Source organism: Mauremys mutica, chromosome 17 (assembly GCF_020497125.1).
Source record: "Mauremys mutica isolate MM-2020 ecotype Southern chromosome 17, ASM2049712v1, whole genome shotgun sequence".
Classification (NCBI taxonomy): Eukaryota; Metazoa; Chordata; order Testudines; family Geoemydidae; genus Mauremys; species Mauremys mutica.
Window position 1 is genome coordinate 17,588,874 of NC_059088.1, and position 24,362 is coordinate 17,613,235.

At 59.7% G+C, this 24,362-nt stretch overlaps 2 protein-coding genes across 5 annotated transcripts in view; both read left to right on the forward strand.

Moving 5' to 3' along the window:
* The window catches only part of GRAMD1A (GRAM domain containing 1A), a 35,296-nt gene extending 34,155 nt beyond the window's left edge, over positions 1–1,141 (forward strand). For all 3 annotated transcript variants that reach the window (XM_044991232.1, XM_044991233.1, XM_044991234.1), the window contains one exon: positions 26–1,141. In XM_044991232.1, the coding sequence (XP_044847167.1) occupies positions 26–112 (87 nt within the window). In that variant the 3' untranslated portion in view covers positions 113–1,141. The remainder of the gene's footprint in view (positions 1–25) is intronic.
* On the forward strand, positions 254–17,170 carry SCN1B (sodium voltage-gated channel beta subunit 1). Of its 2 annotated transcripts, XM_044991235.1 has the most exons (7): positions 254–387; positions 3,147–3,302; positions 10,971–11,137; positions 12,332–12,572; positions 13,586–13,727; positions 14,956–15,065; positions 15,712–17,170. In XM_044991235.1, exons 2-6 carry the CDS (start codon positions 3,191–3,193, stop codon positions 15,020–15,022), a joined length of 729 nt encoding a protein of 242 aa, XP_044847170.1. In that variant the 5' UTR covers positions 254–387; positions 3,147–3,190; the 3' UTR covers positions 15,023–15,065; positions 15,712–17,170. The 2 variants fall into 2 exon arrangements, with proteins under 2 accessions (XP_044847170.1, XP_044847171.1); XM_044991236.1 differs by lacking the exons at positions 254–387; positions 3,147–3,302 and adding an exon at positions 8,268–9,825.
* The last annotated feature ends 7,192 nt before the right edge of the window (positions 17,171–24,362 follow it).

Consider the following 24,362-nt stretch of genomic DNA (forward strand, 5'->3'; position numbering starts at 1 on the left):
CCTCTCCTTCCCCCCCTCCCCCCAGATGAAGGTCTCCCTGGAGAAGCTGCACCAGGGCATCATGATGGCAGAACCACCCCCGGAGCCAGGCCAGGCTGACGCCATTTCCTGAAGCTGCACTGGCCACCAGGGGCCACGGGAGACTGAGCTGGATCTGAGACTGCAGCTAGGTCAGCGCCGTCTGGATGCCCCTTGTCGGCCAGGTCAGCGCCGCCTGGACGCCCCCGTTCAGCTGGCTCCCTTAGCTGGGTCAGCACCGCCCGGACGCTCCTCATTGGCCGGCTCCCTCCACCGGGTCAACGCCGCCTGGATGCCCCTGTTCAGCTGGCGCCCTTGGCCGGGTCAACACTGCCTGGACACCCTCCTTCAGCTGGCTCCCTTGGCAAGGTCAGCGCTGCCTGGATGCCCTCCTTTGGCGGGCTCCCTCGGCCGGATCAGCGCCGCCTGGACGCTTCCCAGGGTCTGCTTCTCCTGCTGGGTCAGCAGCATCTGGCCATTGGCTGGTGTCAGCACCGGCTTGGGCTGCCCTGCTCTCCTGCCACCCCCCAGCGGAGCAGGTCTCTGTGGTGACAGCTAGGTGGAGGACACATGGAGGATCCCCTGGGGGCTGGCTCTGCCCCCCGCGATCCGCCCGCTGCCTGCAACCCAGGACAACGGTGGCTGGACTGCGGCTGCCAGCTGGGTACAGCCCACCATGTCTGCTGCCTGGGGGCCTGTCGTGCCTGGGGGAACCCATCCAGTCTGGGCTAGGAATTGACTTTCTAAGTGGTCTAGCTGCATGGTGTTACTGTGGGGCGTGGCCAGGGCAGTACCCCGCCCCCTTACCTTGGGGCCAGGACTCCTGGGTCCTCTGCACTGGAGCAGGGGCATCCTTGGGGCAGGCTCCATGCGGTGCAGGAGGCACTGCCCATGACTCTGCCTCCTTCCCCAAACACTCAATTCCTGGAGGGCTCGGTGCCCACCAGGCACTGGGTCGTTGTCTCCTGGCCTGGAAGGGGCTGGGGGTGTGTGTGAGCCCCCCAGCCAGCCTGCACACCGTCTGCTTCCTCCTCATCCTCAGTGTTATGGGGCTCGCCCCCCCCCCCTATTTATTAGCTGATTAAAAAGCATGGCTGGGATAGCACCACCCAGGGTGAGTCTGTGTGTGTCTGTCCGGGGGTGAGGGGACCACAAGGGAGAGACCCCCCACCACCAGTGTCCCTGCTCAACTCTTCCAGCGCCTCCCCCCACAGCCCCCTCACCAATGCCCCTGCCCCTCCCCCTGTTACCCCTAGCCAGCACCCGTGCCCCCATCAACCCCCCGCATCCCTGCCTCACGCCACCTGGTCCCCCCCCACGGCCAGAGCCTGCCAAGGCTCCCATCCCTCCCTCCACTGCCCCCCAGCCAGTGCTCCCCCGACCCCAGTCAGCACTCCTGCCTCTGTCCCCATCAACCCCCTACCACTCTGTGCCCCGCCAATGCTCTTGCTGCTCTCTCCTGCTCCCCAACTACTGCTCCTGCCCTTATCAACCCCCCGCATACCTGCTCTGAGCAGGCCCCCCCCAGCCAGCACTCCCCCCTGCTCCCCAGCCACTGCGCCTGCCCCCATCAACCCCCTGCATCCCGGCTCTGCCCAGGGCCCCCACCTCAGACAGCACTCCTCCCACTCCCCCATCAGCGCACCCCTCCATTCCCCCCAGCCAGTGCGTCCACACCCTGCTCTGCCCAGCACGCCCCCTCTGCCCCATAGCGCCTGCCCCCATCAACCCCCTGCATCCCGGCTCTGCCCAGGGCCCCCACCTCAGACAGCACTCCTCCCACTCCCCCATCAGCGCACCCCTCCATTCCCCCCAGCCAGTGCGTCCACACCCTGCTCTGCCCAGCACGCCCCCTCTGCCCCAGAGCGCCTGCCCCCATCACCCCCCTGCATCCCGGCTCTGCCCAGGGCCCCCACCTCAGACAGCACTCCTCCCACTCCCCCATCAGCGCACCCCTCCATTCCCCCGAGCCAGTGCGTCCACACCCTGCTCTGCCCAGCACGCCCCCTCTGCCCCATAGCGCCTGCCCCCATCAACCCCCTGCATCCCGGCTCTGCCCAGGGCCCCCACCTCAGACAGCACTCTTCCCACTCCCCCATCAGCGCACCCCTCCATTCCCCCCAGCCAGTGCGTCCACACCCTGCTCTGCCCAGCACGCCCCCTCTGCCCCACAGCCACTGCGCCTGCCCCCATCAACCCCCTGCATCCCGGCTCTGCTCAGGGCCCCCCCAGCCAGTGCTCCTCTCTGTCCCGCCTAGCCAGTGCTTCTGACCCTGTGTCCATACCCTGCTCTGCCCAGCACCCCCAGCCAGTGCTTCTACCCCAGCTGCCAGGGGACAGAGATGGGCCCAGCAGCTTCCTGCAGCCCACCCAAGGACACAGCACCTGGCCTAACCTAGCTGCAAGCAGAGACCCCCCCCTCGCGGTCCTTAGACATTGGCCATGGGCCCAGTCCTCACCCACAGCCCTGCTAGTGTCCCTCACTCCTGACTCACATCCCCTGCCAACCCAGCCCTGCAATGCCCTTCACTCCCGACCTGCAGCCCCCTGCCAACCCAGCCCTGGGTTCGCCACCCAGCCACACTGGTGCCGCACACTACTGACCCACTGACCCACAGCCCCCTGCTATCCTAGACCTGGGCTCCCCACCCAGCCCTGCGATGCCCCTCACTCCCAACCCACAGCCCCCTGCCAATCCAGCCCTGGACTCCCCCCCAAGATCTGCTGGGGCCCCTCACTCCTGCCCCACAGCACTTGGCTCCCCACCCTCCCCTGTGGTGCCCCTCACTCCTGACCCATAGCCCCTGCTATCCTAGCCCTCAGCTCCTGACACACAGTCCCTGCTCTCTCTCTTATGGGCTACCCCCATAAGATCTGCCAGGGCCCCTCACTCCTGACGCACAGCCCCCTGCAAACCCAACACTGTGCCCCCACCCCTGTACCACCTGCTGGTGCCCCTTACTCCCAGCATGCACACACACGGGGTGCCTGAGCTCTGGTTGGGCTCTGGGGTGACTCAAGGTTAAGGATGAAGAGTCCTGTGGCACCTTATAGATTAACAGAAGTATTGGAGCATGAGCTTTCATGGGTGAATACCCACTTGGTCAGACGCATGTTGCTTTTTACAGATCCAGACTAACCTGGCTACCACTCTGATACTTGAAGGTTAAGGATGAAACTAACCCATGTGTGTCAAGGTGGCTGGAGCCTGCAGCTGGAATCCCACCCATCCGCTTCTGTAACCTGCACTTCCTGGGCCAAGGCTGCCTTCAGCTGTCGAGAGAGTGAGCCGCTTTGGCCAGGCGGCACCTGCAGGGGGCAGCACAGCATGATCCTCAGGGTGCTGGGGAAATACTGTACAGGGCTGGGGGCAGTGCAGGGCTGGGGGCGGCATGGGACGGGGCAGTGCAGGGCTGGGGGCGGCATGGGATGGGGCAGTGCAGGGCTGAGGGCGACATGGGACGGGGCAGTGCAGGGCTGGGGGCGGCATGGGACGGGGCAGTGCAGGGCTGGGGGCGGCATGGGCCGGGGACGAGCAGGGGCTGGGGGCGACATGGGACGGGGCAATGCAGGGGCTGGGGGCGACATGGGACGGGGCAGTGCAGGGGCTGGGGGCGGCATGGGACGGGGCAGTGCAGGGGCTGGGGGCGACATGGGACGGGGCAGTGCAGGGGCTGTGCTTAGGGGCAGTATGGTGAAGTGTTGGGCTGTGAAATACTGGGGGTCAGTGGTGACCGTGACCCAGACTCTCCTGTGGCAGGGCCCCTCCCCCATGCCCCAGACTTGTCCCCCAGCCTCATCACTGGGCTGCAGCCCCACTGAGCCCCTGTGATGGGCTGAGTGGGGTGTGCTGAGCCTACCTCACACACCCAGCCTCAGCCCGCAGCTGGGGCTGTCTCTCCCCGAGCCCAGAGGCAGCTGGGCAGAGACAAGTGACACCCTTAGAATCCCAGACCCATCAGGTTAGAAGGGACCACAGGGGTCTGGTCCAGTCCCCGCCAAAGTGCAGGATTTGATGTGGCTAAACCATCTCAGACAAATGGCTCCAGCCTCCTTTCGAAAACCTTCAGTGAAGGAGATTCCACAACCTCCCTAGGTGTCTGGTCCATTGTCCTACAGTTCTTACCATTAGGAAGTTTCTCCTGAGATTTAATCGAAATCTGCTCTGCTGTAGTTTGAACCTGTTGCCTCTTGTCCTGCCCTCCATGGCAAGAGAGAGCAACTTTTCTTCATCATTTTTATGGCAGCCTTTCAAATATCTGAAGACTGCTATCATGTCCCCCTTAATCTCCTCTTTTCCAAACAACCTCCCCAATTCCTGCAGCCTTTGCTCAGATGGTTTGCATTCCATCCCTTTGGTCATCTTTGTCACTCACCTCCAGATCATTTCCAGTTTCTCTACGTCCTTTCTAGACATTGGTGACCAAAACTAGACCCACTACTCCAGCGGAGGCCTCACCCCCCTTGAGATCTTGCTTTTAGCGACCTGGCTGTGCCCCTACACCTGTGCCGCTAAAAGTTGTGCAGTGTCGCTGCTGTTTGTCAGCTCTCCTGCCGACATCAAACTTTGTGGGCAAAACTTTTGTCTTTTGGGGGGGGGGGGGGTTAACACCTCAATGACAAAAGTTTTGTTTTGCACTTGCCAGTGTAGACAGCCCTCCCTTCCATCCCTTATGGGATGTTCCCTCCAACCCCTGCTCGGCCAGTCCCACTCCCGAGTCACTCAACCCCTTGCCCTGGGGCCGGATCAGGGACAGCGCCACCTAGAGGGGAAAAGGTCCCATCCCCTGAGGCACTGCTACCTTTGGAGGGTGAGAGGGAGGGAGCTGAGTGCACAGGGAGCCGGCCCCACTAGGCAGGGGGCCTGGGAGGTAGGGTGACCAGACAGCAAGTGTGAAAAATCAGGATGGGGGTGGGGAGTAATAGGCACCTATATAGGAAAAAAAGTCCCAAATATCGGGACTGTCTATAAAATCAGGACATCTGGTCACCCTACTGGGAGGGGAGGGAGAAACGTTGGATCCCTGCATACCTGACATTAGCGCTACAAATGGAGGCAGATACACTGAGGGGAGGAAGGGGGGGGGGGAGCCAGACAGTGCCAGCAACACAGAAGCTTCCTCCTGCTCTGGCTCACCCACTCCAAAGAGCAGAGTGGCCACACACAGCAGAGCCCAGGGCTTGGCTAGCTGGGGCTCCAGACCAGCAGTGAGGGACACTGGCAAAGCTGGGGGTGGGGAACCTGGGGCTGGGCTAGCAGGGGGTTGTGGATCAGGAAGGAGGGGCACAGGCAGAGTTAGGCGGGGAACCCTGGGGCTGGGCTAACGGGGCTGTGGGTTGGGAGCAGGGCCGGCTTTAGGAAGTGCGGGGCCCAATTCAAACATTTTTGGCGGGGCCCCGGCAGGGATGACTTAAAAAAAAAAAAGCCTCTCATTTCTTAGCAACCGGTTCCCTGTAAAAAGTTCTGATTTGAGGGATGTGCCACAGTATGGCTTTTTTGTACCAATAGGGTTACCATACATCCGTATTTTCCTGGGAGGAATTTTTAAATTTTAAAAATTCCTCCCGGACGGCGATTTAAGAACCAAAAAGCCTGACATCTCCGGGAAAATACGGACGTGTTAACCCTACCTAAAGTTCTTTTTTAAAAAGACGGGCCTGAACTAGAAATGAGCTCCGTTTCACATGTGTGGGTCCCCGCCACTCCCTGGGGTGACCAGATATCCCGATTTTATAGGGACAGTCCCAATTTTGGTGTTTTTTCTTATATAAGATCCTATTACCCCTCACCCCTGTCACGATTTTTCACACTTGCTGTCTGGTCACCCTCGGGTGTGCACATGTGGGGGTCCCAGCTGCTCCCTGCCCCCCTCATTGAAGCAGGTGTGCAGGGTTACTGCCCTGGGAACTGCAGGGCACCAGTGGACATGGGGCTGACTGGAGGCAGGGCAGGGGCTGACTGGAGGTAGAGTCTGGCTGCAGGCAGGGCAAGGGGTGCAGGGCTGGCTGGAGCCAGGGGTGCGTGGGGTGGGCTGGTTGGCTTCAGGCAGGGCTACAGGGGGGTGCGGTATGGATTGGAAGGGCTGGAGACAGAGGAGTGCCGGACTGGCTGGCTTCAGGCAGGGGGGTATGGCAGGGGTTGGCTGCAGGCAGGGCAGGGGGTGCAGGGCAGGGCGTGTAGGGCTGATGCGAGCAGGGGTGTGTGTGGTGCTGGCTGGCTTCGGACAGGGCTGCAGGGATGTGTGGCAGGGGTAGGCTGGAGACAGGGCAGGGGGTGCGGCAGGGCTGGCTGCGGGCAGGGGCTGGTGCGGGCAGGGCAGGAGATGCAGTGCTGGCTGCAGACAGGGGCTGGCTGCGGGCAGGGGGTGCAGGGCTGGCTGCAGACAGGGCCTGGTGCGGGAAAGGCAGGGGTTGCAGGGCTGGCTGCAGACAGGCTGGCAGCGGGCAGGGCAGGGGGTGTGGGGCTGGCTGCAGGCAGGGCCGGCTCCAGGCACCAGCTTATCAAGCAGGTGCTTGGGGCGGCGGGGCGGCACTTTCAGGTATTCAGCGGCAATTTGGTGGAGAGTCCCTCACTCCCGCTCAGAGCGAAGGACCTCCCGCTGAATTGCCGCAGATCGCAATCGCGGCTTTTTTTAAATTTTTTTTTTTGGCTGCTTGGGGCGGCAAAACCCCTGGAGCCGGCCCTGGCTGCAGGCAGAGGCTGGTGCGGGCAGGGAAGGGGGTGAGGGGCTAGTGCAGGTAGGGGGTACAGCAGGGGCTGGCCACGGGCAGGGGATGCGGGTACAGGGGGTACAGCCCACCCTGTATGGGAAGTGCCCCCTCCTCCTCCCTCCCCCACCGGGGTAGCAGCAGCAGCCTGGGGCTCGGGGGCTATTTAAAGGGCCCAGGGCTCCCCTGCTTCCACCACCCCGGCCCTGTAAATAGCCGCGGGAGCCCTGGGGAAGTGGCGGGGCTCCTGCAGCTATTTAAAGGACCAGGGCGGCAGGGGCAGCTGGAGCCCTCCCGCTACCCCAGAGCTCCTGCGGCTATTTAAAGGGCCCAGGAAGCAGCGGGGCTCCAGCAGCTATTTAAAGGGCTGGGGCGGTAGAAGCAACAGGAGCCCTGGACTTTTTAAATAGACCCCAGAGCCCCACAGCCCTACCCCAGGGCTCCAGCAGTGGGGCTCCGGTGGCAATTTAAAGGGCCTGGGGCTCCAGCCCCTGCTGGGAGCCCCAGGCCCTTTAAATTGCCCCCTGGGGAAGCCGGGCCAGCCCGTTACAGCGCACCGGCTCTTGCCCGTACGCCGTACTGGGGCTTGGGTGCGGGGCCCTCTTAGGGGCGGGGCCCGATTCAGGGGAATTGGTTGAATTGGCCTAAAGCCGGCCCTGGTTGGGAGTGACTGACACCAGCAGAACTGGGAGGGTAGGGAATCCAGGGCTGGATAGCGGGCGGGGGGGGGTTTGCACGTGGAGAGTGAGAGGCACCGGCAGAGCTGTGGCAGAGCAGGACCGGGCTAGCTGGGGGCTGCAGGTCAGGACTGAGGGGCACCAGCACAGCTGGGATCTCAGGATCCGTCCCCCTGACTCTCTCTCTGTCCGCGGCTCTGGCCCCTGCCCCAGTGCTGCCGCTGGCGCGCCCCGTCCCTGTGTGTGTCCCGGGTGGGCGGGGATCGGCCGCTGCGTCCCGCCCCCAGCCCCATGCTCCCCGGCCTGCCGCCGGCGCCTGCTGCAATGCATCAAGTCCCCGCCCGCCCTCTGCGCCCGGCGCTTTGATTCATTCGCAGCTGCTCGCCGCAGCCAGCCGGCTCCTCTGCAGTGCGCCGGACAGGGGCCGATCCGCAGGGCCCCCGCGCCTTCCGCACCTGGCCCCGGCTGCATCGCCCCCTCCCGACCCAACCGGGCACCGGCTGCATCACCCCCTCCCGACCCGACCGGGCACAGGCTCCATCGCCCTCTCCCGACCGGGCACCAGCTGCATCACCCCGACCCGACCGGGCACCGGCTGCATCGCCCTCTCCCGACCCGACCGGGCACCAGCTGCATCACCCCCTCCCGACCCGACCGGGCACCGGCTGCATCGCCCTCTCCCGACCCGACCGGGCACCGGCTGCATCACCCCCTCCCGACCCGACCGGGCACAGGCTCCATCGCCCTCTCCCGACCGGGCACCAGCTGCATCACCCCGACCCGACCGGGCACCGGCTGCATCGCCCCCTCCCGACCCGACCAGGCACCAGCTGCATCACCCCCTCCCGACCCGACCGGGCACCGGCTGCATCGCCCTCTCCCGACCCGACCGGGCACCAGCTGCATCACCCCCTCCCGACCCGACCGGGCACCGGCTGCATCGCCCTCTCCCGACTGGGCACCGGCTGCATCGCCCTCTCCCGACCCGACCGGGCACCGGCTGCATCGCCCTCTCCCGACCGGGCACCAGCTGCATCACCCCCTCCCGACCCGACCGGGCACCGGCTCCATCGCCCTCTCCCGACTGGGCACCAGCTGCATCACCCCCTCCCGACCCGACCGGGCACCGGCTGCATCGCCCCCTCCCGACCCGACCGGGCACTGGCTCCATCGCCCTCTCCCGACCGGGCACCGGCTGCATCACCCCCTCCCGACCCGACCGGCCACCGGCTGCATCGCCCCCTCCCGACCCAACCGGGCACCGGCTGCATCGTCCCCTCCTGACCCGACTGGGCACTGGCTCCATCGCCCTCTCCTGACCAGGCACCAGCTGCATCGCACCCTCCCGACCGGGCACTGGCTGTATCACCACCTCCCGACTGGACAGGGCACCGGCTGCATCACCCCCTCCCAACCAGGCACTGGCTCCATTGCCCCCTCCCGACCAGACCAGGCACCAGCTGCATCACACCCTCCTTACCGGATCAGGCACCAGCTCCATCGCCCCCTCCAAACTGGGACCCGGCTCCATTACATCGTCCCTACTGAACATAGGCTCCAGCACTACCTCCAAGTCTAGTGGCGAGTGTCAAGGTCATCCCTGGGGCATCCCCAAAGTGGGTGCAATTCTTCCCCTCAAGGGAGGCACTGGCAGGGCACCATGCCCTGATCACTATTGGGCAGCTGGCTGGGTGTGGGCAGCAAATGGGGATTTGTTGAGTGGCCAGTTTGCAGCTCTGCAGTGACACTGAGACGCAACGAGCTGGGACCGTGGTGACACCCCCCACCCCCCCAGGGCTCCAGGCATCCAGTCCTGACAGCACCAGTCCCACGCAGAGCAAGCGTGTCCCTCGTGAGCCTGACTCATTTCATGGGCTGCCAGGGTCCAGGTGGCAGCAGCTGAGCGGTGAACTCTGTTTTGTGGGCCAGGAGAGCTGTGTCCGGACGGGGTCGCTGTGGAGGACGAGGGACCCAGGTCTGCTGACAGCTCCCCCTGCTCCCCTGTTTATGGCTCCTCCAGCCATCCCTATTGTCTGCCCTGGGCTGTGGGGGTGCCCCTATCCTAGCAGTGCTGGGTCCTGGACCCACCTGGGGCATCACGTGGCAGCAAGGGCAGCCCAGCTGTGCTAGCCTCTGCCTGGGGGAACGGGCCAGCCAGGACCAGCTGGGAGCAGCCGGCCAGGACATTCCAAGACGCAGGCCAGGCAGTGCAGGGCGCCAAGCCCTTGGCTATAAATACCCTCCTGGAAGATTCCTGTCAGGGATCGTCTGTCCACTGAGCACGGAGCCAGCGGGCAGGGGCAGAGGGGGACCCGCAGCACCAGCCCCACTGAGGAGCTGTCCCAGCTGGCCTGGGGCCCTGATCCCAGGGACCCCACCATGGCTCTGCTGGGCCCATCACTCCTGCTCTGTCTCATCCTTGGTGAGTGCACACCTGGGGCAGAAGATGGGGTCTGAGGGCTGCCCAGAGAGGGGGCTCCTGGGCCCTGGGGGAAGGGGGTGCAGGGCCTGTCCCAGTGGGGATTCCCTGAGCCCTCTCCACACTGCCCCCCCCCCCACCCCAGGACAGATTCCCTCCCCTCAGGGAAAGCCTGGAGCAGGACACAGCCACTGAACTAGCCCTGAGGCATGGAGAGACATGGCCAGTCCCTGAGGCCCAGTGGTGAGGCGACGGAGTAGGCAGACAGATAGACAGAGACAGATGTGGGGAAATGGAGTGCCCAGAGCCATGATTCAGAGAGACGGGGCAACCTGCCCTCGCAGGGGCTGATCCCTGACAGGCCCTGGGGTGACACCCAGTGACCAGAGCAGGAACCACCCAGGAAAGTTTAGATATCAGAATCCAACTGCAGTAACAGAACAAATAGCTCAGTCCTGGGCCCCCCATCTCTGCCGATGCTGCTCACTCCCAACCCGCAGCCCCCTGCTAGCCCAGCCCTGCGCTCCACCCCCACCCAGTTTTGCTGGTTCCCCTCACTCCCAACCCCCTGCTAGCCCAGTCCTGGGCTTCCCTGCATCTCTGCCGGTGCCTCTCACTCCTGACCTGCAGTCCCCTGCTAGCCCAGCCCTGAGCGCCACCCTCACCTCTGCTGCTGCTGGTGCTCCTCACTCCCAACCCGCAGCTCTGCTGGTGCACTGCCCCAAGGTAATCTGGTGCATGCTGGGGACCACACAGACACAGACAGACAGACACCCACAGAGCAAGTGTGATTCTGTCCAGCCAACAGTGGCTTTCCCAGGTCCTTGCCTTGATCCCCACCTCTCCGGCTGGGAGAGTGACCTGCAGCTCCCCAAGCGAGCAGGACCAGTGCAGCCCCTCAAGAACTGATTGGAGGGGAAGGGGGACCATATGGGGGAGCCTGGGGGCTGGGGGTGGTTCTGGGGGTACTGAATGTGCAGATCTGGGGGTGCTGGTGGAAGAAGTGTAGATCAGGTGATGAGGGGGTGCAGATGTGGAGTGCTGGAGTGGTTCTGGGGGTGCAGATCAGTTCTGGGGATGCAGATTGGGGTGCTCCTGTGGGGCCTGGATGGGGCTGTGTGTGACCCTTCAACACCCTCCCCACTCAGTGTCGTCGTGCTGGGCAGGCTGCGTGGAGGTGGACTCCCACACTGAGGCTGTTTTTGGGATGACATTCAAGATCCTCTGCATTTCCTGCAAGAAGCGGAGCGAGACCTCGGCCGAGGCCTACACGGAGTGGTACTTCAGGGAGAAGGGCACTGAGACCTTCACCAGGGTGCGCGAGGGCTGGCTGGGGGGGCTGGACTGCACTGGGGGAAGCACGGAGTACAGGATGGGGAATCAGGTCCCTGTCCAGGGCTTTCCCTTCTCCTCCCTGTGGCTTCCCCTGCACGCAGCCTCCTCCTTCACTGCCCAGCCCAACCCCATGTGTTGTTAGACAGTGGCTGGGCCTCACCCCAGAGGTGGCTGCTGGGTGCTCACTATGCTCTGCCTCCCCACCCCCAAACCCCTAGACTTCACTCCCTGCTCAGCGCTGAGGATAGAACCCAGGAGACCCGGTTCCCAGCCCCCCGGCTCTAACCAGTAGACCCCATCCTCTTCCCAGGAGGTTAGAACCTCCTATGAAAAACAGATACCACATCTATCCTGCTTCATGTCTCCCTTCACTGAATATGGGGGGGGGTGTCACTCCCTGTGATGCTGTGGGGCCGGGCGGGTTCACTCTCCGTGGGGCCGTGAGGGATCACTCTCCATGGGGATGGCCCCACTAGCTGCTCACGGACATGAGGGTCTCAGCCTGGCTTCCACTCTCCTAGCTCCCTCAGCAGGGTAACCCCAGAGAGCCCCCCACAATCCCACTCCCTGAGATGTTCCCCACCAGGTGCTCAACTGACCCCAGCATGGGGAGCCCCAAATGGTGATTACCTGTGACATGCCGGAGTCCTAGCAGCCCTGCGAGGCTGGGAAGACGAGTTAGATGGAGACTCACCAGAGACCCACAGCCCCTGGCCTGCCCCGACCACGCCAGCTCCTCACCTCACCCACGGTGCTGAGGCTGCTGTCCTGTCCCCAGCACACCACCACTACCCTCCATGGGGTTCTGGTCTCTGGCAGGCATCCCCGGTGGGTCTATGGTCTGGGACAGCTGTCCCCCGTGGGTCTGTGGTCTGTGGCAGGCGACCCCGTGGGGGTTCTGGTCTATGAGAGGCATCCCCCGTGGGGGTCTGGTCCGGAACAGATGTCCCCCATGGGATTCTGGTCCAGGACAGATGATTCCATGAGGGTCTGGTCTGGGACAGGCGTCTCCCGTTGGGCTGTGGTCTGTGGCAGGTGATCCCATGGGGATCTGGTCTGGGACAGGCAATCCCCATGGGGCTGTGATCTGTGGCAGGCGAGCCCCATGGGGCTGTGGTCTGGGACAGGCGTCCCCTGCAGTGCATGGCCGGCCGTCTGACTTCCTTCCCCCCAGATCCTGCGTTATGACCCTGACGCACTGCTGGAGGTGGTGGACGAGCGGTTCCAGGATCTGGTGGTGTGGAACGGCAGCAAGAACACGCGGGACCTGCAGGATCTGTCCATCTTCCTGACCAACGTGACCTATGCGCAGGCGGGCGAGTACCTGTGCCGTGTTGACCGCAACCTCACCTTTGATGGCTACGTCTACAACATTGTCATCAATAAGACCATCCATGTCGAGGTGGTGGACAAGGGTGAGTGGGTGGGGCCGCAGGCAGGGGGTGGGGCCATGGGCAGGGGTGGAGCTATGTACACAGGGTGGTGCCACTAGGGTGACCAGAGGGTGGGGGGTAAGAGGTTCCTATATAAGACAAAGCCCTGGATATCGGGACTATCCCAATAAAATCAGGACCTCTGGTCGCCCTAGTGCCACGTACATGGGGCAGAGCCACAGGTACAGGGAAGTCACAGTAATGGGGGCAGGTCAACACATAGGGGTGGGGCTACCTACAGATGGCGGGACCAGAGACATCAGGGCAAGGCCACACACAAGGCTGGGGCCATACACATGTGGGCTGCGGCCACATGGAGGGAGGGGTCTCACTCACTGGGGTGGGCTACACACATGGGGCATGGTCCCACACCCTGAAAGTGGGACAGACCAGGTATGGGGGTGGCACCATGTACACAGATGTGGAGGCACGTACATGGGGGGTTGAATCACATGGGGAGAGGGCCACACATATGGAGGGAGGGGCCATACCCATGGGGGTGGAGGTACACACCAGGGGTGGAGCCACACAGAGTGGGGCTGTACACCCATCCTCACTTCAGTCCAACCTGGGCTGGTGCAGGGGGCTGCGGGACACTCAGGCCAAGCTCCCAAGATGGGCAGGAAGAGCTGGGCTCTATGTGCACCCCATAAATTCAGCGGGGGCGGGGGCCAGGCAGGGAAGAGCTAAGGGGCTAAAGGACATTGAGGCTGAACTGGGCAGGCGGCCATGGCGGTGTCAGGAAAAGTCAGTTTCTGACAGCCAGAGGTGGGAGGGTCTGGGGCAGCCCCCAGGAGCCGGGAGAACCTGTCCCATTGCAGACAGAGCTTGAGTTCCTGGACGGGGTGCTGAGATGGGGCTGCCTGCCAGGCCAGGGCCCTGTCAGGCCTGCGAGGTGCTGGGTGCTGAGATGGCTTCTCCAGCAAGGAGCGGTGCTGGGGCAGAGGAGGGGGCTGTGGGGAGTGGGGGAGGTCTCACCCTCTCCCCTCCCGCAGCGAACCGGGACATGGCGTCCATCGTGTCAGAGATCATGATGTATGTGCTCATCGTGGTGCTCACCATCTGGCTGGTGGCTGAGATGATTTATTGCTACAAGAAGATTGCAGCGGCCACGGAGGCAGCTGCACAGGAGAATGCGTGAGTTCAGGGAGCTGGGGGGGCTCAGAGAAGCAGGTGGGGGCTGGGGTAGGCAGGACCCAGGTGGGGAGTGCCTGGGGACAGGCCGGCTGTGCTAGGGTGAACAGGTGTCCAGTTTTCGACCGGAACACCTGGTTGAAAAGGGACTCTGGCGCCAGGGCCAGATCCAGGGTTTTTGCCGCCCCAAGCAGCAAAAAGAAAAAAAAAATGCAATCACAATCTGCAGCGCTACCACCACCGCTTCAGTCTTCGGTGGCAATTCAGCGGCTGGTCCTTCATCCCTCACTGCTGGCTTCCCCAAGCAGCTGCTTGCTGGGCTGATGCCTGGAGCCAGCCCTGCCTGGCGCTGTGGTCAGCATCGCCGACTGGGCTGTTAAAAGTCCAGTGCTGCAGGGCTAAGGCAGGCTAGTCCCTACCTGTCCTGGCTCCACACTGCACCCCGGAAGCAGCCAGCAGGTCCAGCTCTTAGACGCGGAGGCCACGGGGCTCCGCACGCTGCCCCCACCCCCAGATTGTTTCTGCACTCCCATTGGCCGGGAACCATGGCCAATGGGAGCTGTGGGGTGGTGCCTGCGGGCGAGAGCAGCGCGCAGAGCCTCCTGGCTGCGCCCTGCCTAGAAACTGGACCTGCTGGCCGCTTCTGGGGTACAGCGCGAAGCCGGGACAAGCAGGAAGCCTGCCTTGCCTCCCTGCTGCGCTGCTGACTGGGAGCCACAGGAGGTAAGCCCACACCCCAACCCCCAGCCCTGAGCCCCCCCAACCTGGAGCCTCCTCCTGCACCCCAAACCCCTCATCCCCAGCTCCACCCCAGTGCCTGCACCCCCAGATGGAGCCCTCACCCCCCTGTACCCCAACCCCCTGCCCCAGCCCAGAGCTCCCTCCAATACCCTGAAGCCCCCACACACACACTCCAAACATCCCTGGCCCAACCCCAGAGCCTGCACCCCCAGATGGAGCCCTCATCCCCCACCCCCTCCTGCACCCTGAAGCCCTCATCCCCAGCCTAGAGCCCTCATCCCCGCCTGCACCCCAACCCCCTGCCCCAGCCCAATGAAAGTGAGTGAGGGTAGGGGAGAGTGAGCCATGGAGGGAGGGGGAATGTAGTGAGTGGGGGGCATGGCCTCAGGAAGGGGCGGGTCTAGGGTGTTCAGTTTTGTGCGATTAGAAAGTTGGCAACCCTAGAGTAGGCAGTGGGTGGCAGGCTGTCCTCACCCCCGTCTCTCCACAGCTCCGAGTACCTGGCCATCACGTCAGAGAGCAAGGAGAACTGTGCCGGGGTGCAGGTGGCGGAATAGTCCTTGGAGGCCGTCCGCAAGCCTGGGGGACCTCGTGTGGCGGGTAAGCCCAGATGGGCGGGAGCCCCGGGGGTTGCCCTGGCACACAGGATTTGGTGCTACCCTGCATCCTCGCATCAGATTCTGCCTCGCTGCCACCCCAGCACCGACTGCCTCTGCCAGCCCCATGGCCCCTCCCTTTCTTGGTGGGGACACAAGCGCTCCCTGCACGCACCATAGCGCCGTGCTTTGTGCCCCTGTCCTGCGGGCCAGAGCCAGGAGAGAACCCAGCCCCCCTGCTCCAACCACTAGACCCCACTCCTCTCCCAGAGCCAGGAAAGCACCCAGGAGTCCTGGCTCCCAGCCCCCCCTGCTGCAACTACTAGACCCCACTCCTCTCCCAGAGCCAGGAGAGAACCCAGGAGTCCTGGCTTCCAGCCCCCCCCCCCGCTCTAACCACTAGACCCCACTCCTCTTCCCTCCCAGAGCCAGGAGAGCACCCAGGAGTCCTGGCTCCTGGTCTAACCACTAGGCCCCACTCCTTTCTCTATCTCAACTACAATTTGTTGTAACACAGCATCACATCCTGCTCCCATGGTGGACCCCAGAGAGGATAACAGCCCGCTACTGCTAGCAGCAGTGAGGTTCTCCTTTGGTTGCAGGGGCTGTGGTCAGGGTGGCCTGGTTTTGAGTGACATTGTTTGTTGCAGGCCTGAGGTAACAGCAAGGAACGAATGAAGGACGAGGGGAGTGATTCGAGATGGGGCACCCCCCAGAGAGTGCCCCCCAGCTGGCTCCCCCACACACCCTGCACACCTGGGGTCGCTCCAAACAAAGCATGTTGTTGTGAATCCTAGCACTTGCTCTTCCAGCCACATGGGGGATGGGCAGTGGGCACCTTGCTCTTTTAGACAAATCCCTTCTCCTCATGGTGAGCGAGGCTGCCCCTGCCACAATGCATGATGGTGGAAGCAACATGGCTACTGCTCATGCAATCCAAAGCTTGGCCTCAGCCTGCTCCAGCCCCCCACCCCTGCCTCTGGGCACTGCACTCGCGGTTTCTGGTTTGCACATTTCGCGCGCTTCAGGTTATTTTGGTTACTTCACTGCCAGCACGTTCTGGTTCTGAGGAGCGGGGGCCTGACGTGGGACACAGGAAGGGAAGGGCATCAGAGCCCCAAACAGCTTCCAGCCTGGTCCCAGGTTACCAGCGCAAAGCATTAGCCTCTCAGGGACTTGGGTGAGGCCTCCAGGCTGGCTGCCCAGTGGGTTCCTAGGCCTGAGCCAGACTCGAACCGGTGTCCAGGATGCCTGCATACTGGGATCCCATGGTCCCAGCCACATGAGAGGATGGAGGATGCCTCCAAGATGGCTGCCCAATGGGTCCCAACTTGGCCACACCCAAGGCACCGTGGAGATGGGGGAAATGTCCAAGATGGCTGCCCATGAGTCCTGAGGCCCCACCCCAAGGCTGAGCCAGGCATACACGATGGCTGCCTTCAGGACCCCAGGCACGTTCCCTGAAGGAGCTCGTGTTTCCATTCACAAATGGGATGTACCCCATTGCCCCAGGGGGCTGCTTCGCAGACTCCCAGAGCAGACTCCCCTGGGTCCCCTACCCTCCATCCCCTCCCAATGGCCAAGGCACGGCAGGCAGGGCTGGGCTAGGATTCCTCCAGGTCCCTGGCACTCAGACAGCTCCTCCCGTAGTAGTGGGGGCGGGGAGGCTGAAATCTGAGGGATTTGCTAGGCCTCAGCCTTCCAAGGGGTGCAGCAGACTCTACCCGCTCCCCTCCATGCACTGACACCAGAGATACCAGCTGCCGCCATGCCATCCAGCCCCCCCATGCAATATCCCCCAGTGCCATATCCTCCCATTCCAGCCACCCTTCCATGCCATCCAGCCCCCCAGTGTCATAACCCCCAATGCCATCCAGCCATATCTCCTGTCCCTGCCAGCCATCCCCCCCATCCTCCCCATGCCACCCCACTCCCCAGTGTCATGTCCCCCTCAGTCCCCCTGGCCCAGGGGACCCATCGCCCCAACCCAGCCACTCTGGGCTCTTCAGGGAATACAGCTGAGTGGCTCCCAGACCCTCCTCCTCCGACCCTTGGACAGGTCCTGAGAACACACCCGTCACTGTGCCGTAGGGACTGTTCATGGAATAAAAAGACTGGATTTCATCCTGCACTCACAGTGTGATTCCTGGGGTGGGGGGATGGGGTTTGGGGCATGGAGAGGAATAGAGGTGGGGGTGGGGAATGGGTGTGATGGGTTGTCAACCCCCCAGGGTGCAGCCTGGGCGCTGTGGGAATCACTGTGCCCCCAACCCACCAGCTGGGCAGGCCTCTCACACTGCTTTGTAGAGAGTCAGCCAGCCTCTCCAGGCCTTGTTATCACCCTACTTGACAGCAGGTTGTGCCACACACCCAATTGAGCTACCTTAGTGCTTTACCTAAATCAGTCAAGGACAGACGGACGACAACAGCCAATTTCCCAGCTCCCCAGCCTTTCACCCTCACTGGAGTATAAACCCAGTTGTCACGGACTCACAGATGGTGCCCACTCATGGCCCCGTGCGGTCCGTGGTGGGGTGCCCCTTTCAGTGAGACAGTCCTTCTCAGGGGTCCACTCCCTCTTGGGATCAGACCCCTCCACCTCCTGAAGCCGCACCTCCCTGAGCCTTAGCACACCTGTTTCTCACCCTGGGCACCCTCAGAGAGTCCACGCGCTCTGGACCCCCCGGGCCTCCTCACCCCCCCGAAGGGGTTGATGCCCCCTGTTCTCTAGACCAGAGTGACTCTCAGCCAGCATAAAACAGGAGGGTTTATTGAGAGTTGAACACAGCACTGGAAACTCTCAGGGCCTCAAGACTGGCCTCCCTCAGCACAGCATATCCCAGTCCCCCTGCATCCAGGTGGGCTCTGCCTGTTCCCCCTCTCCAGCCCGGAGCCCCCCTGCTTCCCAGGTGGGCCTCCGATATCCCCAGCCCCAAGCCCCCTCTGTCCATTGTCTTCTCTCCAGGTAAACAGGATCATAAAACAGGCAGGCCTGGGTCTCCTCTCCTCTCAGCTCTCCTCTGGCCCCCTCTGGCTGGAACCGGCTGGTCAGGTCACCAAGGTCATCTCTTTGCAGCCCATTGTCCTCCCACTGGCCAGAACCAGCTGTGACTCCTGAGCTGCATCTCCAGGTCACCACGTCACCAGTCGCTGGGGTCTCTATCCTCCAGGCCATCAGCCAGGGTCCCAAGTTCCCTCTCCAGTCCTCTGTAACAAACTCCCTCTCCCCTCACCTTGTTAAACCAGTAACCCCTGGGGACACTGAGTCTCCCTCCCGCTGCATGCAACCCACTGGAAAACACAGAAAGCCCAAGAAAACCCCCCACTTCATCACATCTCTCCCCCCTTCGTGGCTGAACAGAGCAGGGTCACTTAGCCAGTGACCTGGTGAAGTTCAGGACCCCTGCCCCGTGCTAAAGCATTGGCTATAACTTTGGCACTCCCCCTCACATGCAGGGGCGGCTCTAGGAATTCCGCCGCCCCAAGCAGAGCGGCGCATCGCGGGGCGCGCTCTGGCGGTCGCCGGTCCTGCGGCTCCGGGGGACCTCTTGCAGACGTGCCTGCGGAGGGTCCGCTGGTCCCGCGACTCTGGTGGACCTCCCGCAGGCATTTCTGCAGGAGGTCCACCGGGGCTGCGGGACCAACGGACCCTCCACAGTCATGCCTGCGGGAGGTCCACCGGAGCCACCTGCCGCCCTGCCGGCAAAATGCCGCCCCAAGTGCGTGCTTGGTGCGCTGGGGTCTGGAGCCGGCCCTGCTCACATGGACCACCTCCACGTCATACCCCTAGAGGAGCAGGCTGCATCTCAGCAACTTGGCATTAGCCCCTTTCATTTAATGTAGCCACGTCAGGGGTGAGTGGTCAGTGTACACGGTGAAGTGCTGCCCAAATAGATACGGCTGCAGCTTTTTGAGGGCCCACACAATGTCCAGACATTCCTTCTCTATGGCCGCATAGTGCTGCTCCTGGGGCAGCAGCTTCTTGCTCAGGTACACAGTGGTGTGTCTCTCCTGCCTTAGTGTCAGTTTGCATCAGCACCGCCCCCAGCTCCGTGTCTGAGGCATAAGTGAACACCAGGAAGATTTGTTAAAATCCAGGTTTACCAGCACCCGGCCCTGGATAAGTGCCCCCTTCAGCACACAGTGAGCCCTCTGGCACTGCTCGGTCCAGACCACCTTGTCCAGCTTCCCCTTCCTACACAGCTCCGTGAGGGGAGCTGCCAGGGAGCTAAAGTGGGGCACAAACATGCTTCTTAGTCTGGGAAGCAGGCCAATCCTGGATTGCTTCTGTTATATCCTTGGGGGCAGCCGGTTTAGGAAGAAATCACTTGAGGCCAGACAGCAGACAGCTAACAAAACCACCATTTTATTTACAGACTCAGAGAACTCACCCAGCTGGCTGAAGCTGGCTGAGCTATCCCCTAATAATCTAACTCAGTTACCATAGGAACCAAAAACCATGACAACCAAATACACAACATATTCCTCCCCCCCTAATAAGAACATCCCATAAATAAAACACACACTAGACTAGAGAAGGAGGGTAGACTGCCTCCATTCCCGGCTAAACCCTGGGGATTATTTTGCCCCATAACCATGGGTTCGCCCTAGCTAAAGATCCAGCCGATGAGGAGGCCTTCTGTCTCTAGGTGGATTACGGCAAACTTCTGGTGTTTTTGCACCTGAAAGTACCATGGGCTCAGAGTCCGCAGCACGAACAGGTGAGGAGGTGGTATCAGCTCGTGCTGGGCAAAGGGGCATCTCAGCCGCCGGCAGTAATGGAGGAGGACAATCAGGAATAGGTGACTCGTGATTCGGTGTCTCACCAGAAGAGGTGAAGTCAGACCCCTCAATTGCAGATGTGTCCTGAGGACTGGCATGACCTGGCAACAGCTGATCTACATGTCGCCGCCAGATAAGATTCTCTGCAGTCCGGACTGTGTAGGAAACAGGTCCTGTTTGAGTGATGACTGTGGCCGGGACCCATTTAGCTCTGGAAGTTTAATTCCGAGCCAAAACTGGCTGTCCTGGGCTAAAGGTTCGGTCTTTTGCTCTGGGTGCCCATCTGATGACTTGATATTACTGCTGATGTTGCACAGTTTGTCTGGGTTCAGAAGGTTTCAGCAGATCAAAGCAAGTGCGCAGCTGTCGTCCCATCATTAGAAAGGCCGGAGATGCCTGGGTCGTAGCATGAGGTGTGTTTCGGTAGGAAAGTAAGAAGGTATCCAGACGCTTTTGAATGGAGTGTTGTCCCCTTGCTGATTTCAAAGCGTTTTTCATTGGCTGCACAAATCTTTCAGCTAATCCATTGGTGGATGGATGATATGGTGCTGACGTGATGTGGTGTATCCCATTTGCCTTCATAAAATTTTGAAACTCCTGAGAGACAAACTGCGGTCCGTTGTCGCTCACAAGTTGTTCTGGCAGACCAAAATGACTAAAGAGTCCTCATAGTTTTTGGATAGTACTCTCTGCAGTAGTGGACTGCATTATAGAGACTTCTGGCCATTTAGAATGGGCATCTATTGCCACCAAGAACATGCTTCCTTCAAGGGGGCCACCAAAGTCAACATGAATACGTTGCCACGGGTTTTCAGGCCAGTTCCATGGGTGTCGGGGTGCCCACTGGGGTGCATTCCTCACACCCTGACATGACATACAAGCTTTTGCCTTCTCTTCAATAGCACTGTCCAATCCAGGCCACCAAAAATAGCTTTGTGCAATTTTCTTCATGCGCACTATTCCACAGTGACCAGAATGTAGCTGTTCTAACAGCTGTGATCTCAGTGGTGGTGAAATAATGACACGTCTCCCCCACAACAAACAACCAGATTGGACCGATAACTCCATCCTTCTGGACATGTAGGGAACAAGGTCAGATGAGACCGGAGAGGTTTGTCGATTTTTTCCATGCATCACCAGGTCCATAACTTGGGACAATACTGGGTCAACGCGAGTTGCCTTCTTTATCTGAGTAGCAGTGATGGGTGTATTCTCTACCTGTTCAAATTAGAAGATTTCCTTTTGGGCACTATCTTGATGTTTGACCGGCAAAGGCAACCTTGAGAGGCCATCTGCATTGCTGTGCAGAGTGGATTTCCGATATTTGATTTCATATGTGTGTGCTGAAAGTAACAATGCCCAACTTTGCATACGACTAGCAGCTAATGGGGGAATGCCTGTGTAGGGTCCAAAAATTGACGTCAGAGGTCGATGGTCTGTGAGAAGAGTAAACTTTCGCCCAAACAGGTACTGATGAAACTTCCGAATTCCAAAAACAATTCCTAATGCCTCACGTTCGATTTGGGCGTAGTTAGTTTCTGCTTTGCTTAGAGTGCATGAAGCAAAAGTAATAGGTCTCTCTTCTCCCGAAGGCATAATGTGTGACACGACTGCTCCCTCTCCATAAGGGGAGGCATCGCAGGCCAATTGTAGGGGTAAGGATGGATCAAAGTGCGTTAGAACTTCAGAATTTAGCAGTGCATCCTTAGCTTTGTTAAATGCAACATCACAGGCTTCAGTCCACTTCCAGGCCTTGTTCTGCCCAAGGAGCTCATGAAGTGGTTTTAGCAGTGTGGCTAACTGTGAGATGAACTTTCCATAGTAGTTCAGTAGTCCTAGAAACGAGCGCAGCTGGCTTACATTTCGAGGTGGAGGAGCCTCCACAATAGCTTTAACTTTTGCAGGGGCCTTATGAAGACCTGCAGAATCAATGATGTGTCCCAAATATTCAACAGAGGGCTTGAAGAATTCACACTTGTCTTTGCGAACTCGTAGGCCATACTCTTCCAGTCTTTGTAGGGTAGCCTCTAAATTCTTTAAGTGATCCTCTTCATTTCTTCCAGTGACCAGGATATCATCCAGATAGCACTGAACTCCTGACAAGCCACACAAGATCTGGTCCATAGCCCTCTGGAACAGGGCGGGAGCAGATGTTATTCCGAAGGGTAGGCGGCAGTATCGATAAAGCCCCTTATGAGTCACAATAGTCAACAGCTCTTGGGACTTTTCATCGACGTGCATCTGTAAATATGCTTGACTCAGATCAATCTTACTGAACTTTTGTCCCCCAGCCAGGCCTGCGAAGAGGTCATCGATGCGGGGAAGTGGGTATTGCTCTGCACACAACACTGGGTTGACAGTGACTTTAAAATCACCGCAAATCCGGAGAGAGCCATCCTTCTTCACTATTGGAACGATAGGAGTGGCCCATGAGCTATGGGTAACTGGTATTAGGACTCTATTGGTGACCAGGCGCTCCAGGTCTGCTTCAACTTTTGGCCTGATGGCATATGGCACAGTTCGGGCTTTCAGATATTTTGGTGGACTGTCAGGTTTAATGTTCAATGTCACAGTGATTCCCTTCATACTTCCCAAATCATCTCCAAAAACAGCAGCATGTTTCCTTAGTATAGGGGTTAGACTGGTTTCTTCTTTAGTCATCCGGTGCACTTCTGCCCAGTTCAGTTGAATCTTCCCAAGCCAAGACCTACCCATTAAGGCTGGGTAGTTACCTCTCACCACAAACAGTGGCAATTTAGCCACCTGTCCATTGAGCTCCACCTTAACATCAATAGTGCCCAGCATAGGCACAGCTTCTCCCGTATACGTCTTCAGAACAGTTTTTGTTGCCTTAAGCGGAAGATGCTGTAGCTTTTCTTTATACACAGTCTCGGAGATCAGTGAGACGGCTGCAGCGGTGTCCAGTTCCATGCGTATACGTTTGCCATCCAATAACGGGGTTACCCAGTATTCATGTGAGCCCACTGCCAAAGACAAAACATGCAGTTGCACTTTCTCTTGCGCTGAGGTGTCACCTTGATCATCCTGGGTCTGCTCTAGGGTATGCAAGGTTCCTCTTTTTGTCGGCCAGACCACAGGCCTCCTTTTCTTTTGTTTACAGGCACACTCAATGTGTCCCTTTTTGCCACAGTGTCGACACACCAGGTCCTTACACCAGCATTCTGATGCCTGGTAACCCGGCTTACCACAGCGGTAACATTCTTGACTCTGCACCGTTTTGTGGGTCAGTTCTTGTGACACTTTTTGCACCCTAGGGGATGCACCGATGTATTGCGCCTCCCTTGTAGCCAGTTCCATGGAGACAGCAATATCAACAGCCTTCTGTAAGGTAAGCTGAGCCTCTGTCAGTAGGTGCTTCCGTATAGCTTCACTGTAGAGGCCACACACTAACCTGTCACGCAGGGCATCATTTAACAATTCACAGTGTTCTGCTAGCTTTTTTTAAATGGCTACAAATTGTACAACTGTTTCATCTTCCTTTTGGTCTCTTTTGTGGAACCTATATCTTTCAGCAATTACCAGTGGTTTTGGGGAGAAATGGGACCCCAGGATTTCCACAATGTCACTGTAAGATTTAGTCTCAGGCTTAACAGGGTGTAGTAAGATGCATAGCAGAGAGTAGGTTTTAGCCCCTACAACACTTAAGAATATTGGCACCTTCTTTGTTTCTGTAATGTCATTTGCAATACCAAAAAGCTCAAGCAACAAAGAATCCTGTGGCACCTTATAGACTAACAGACGTTTTGCAGCATGAGCTTTCGTGGGTGAATACCCACTTCTTCAGATGCAAACGCTTAAAACGCTTAAAACGCTTAAAACGCTCAGTATACACATGCCACTACTCTATAGTCTCATCAAAAGGTTCCAGTGGCCTGGTCAGAGTAGCCATGATTTTAGTTTCACTTTCACAGTCAGTGCAAATAAGCAGTATTTTTATTTGTTTGTTTTGTACCTTGACTTCTACTTCCTTCTGTTACTGGAGCAGCACCAGGATCCCATCCATCGTCACCACTTGTTATATCCTTGGGGGCAGCCGGTTTAGGAAGAAATCACTTGAGGCCAGACAGCAGACAGCTAACAAAACCACCATTTTATTTACAGACTCAGAGAACTCACTCAGCCGGCTGAAGCTGGCTGAGCTATCCCCTAATAATCTAACTCAGTTACCATAGGAACCAAAAACCATGACAACCAAATACACAACAGCCTCCACCTTGGCCGACTCCGGCTTCAGGTGACCGCCTCCCCTACCTTGTGGCCCAGGAGGTATGAAACCTCCACCACCCCCACCTTGCACTTTTCAGCTTTTATGGTCAGTCCAGCATCCTGGAGGCAACCCAGTACCCTCTTCACCTGGGACACGTTCTTCCCAGGTCTGACTAAAGACACAGATATCGTCAATATACGCCAGAGCAAAGTCCTCCATCCCCCTTAGCAACTGATCCACCAGGCACTTTTGAGACCGAAAGGCAGGGCCAGGAACTCGAAGAGCCCTATT

Coding starts and splice junctions, on each gene's coding strand:
- SCN1B (XM_044991235.1), top strand. CDS start 3,191: ATGAAACTAACCCATGTGTGTCAAGGTGGCTGGAGCCTGCAGCTGGAA. Junction 12,573..13,585: donor TGTCGAGGTGGTGGACAAGG/GTGAGTGGGTGG, acceptor CCCCTCCCGCAG/CGAACCGGGACATGGCGTCC. Junction 13,728..14,955: donor GCAGCTGCACAGGAGAATGC/GTGAGTTCAGGG, acceptor GTCTCTCCACAG/CTCCGAGTACCTGGCCATCA.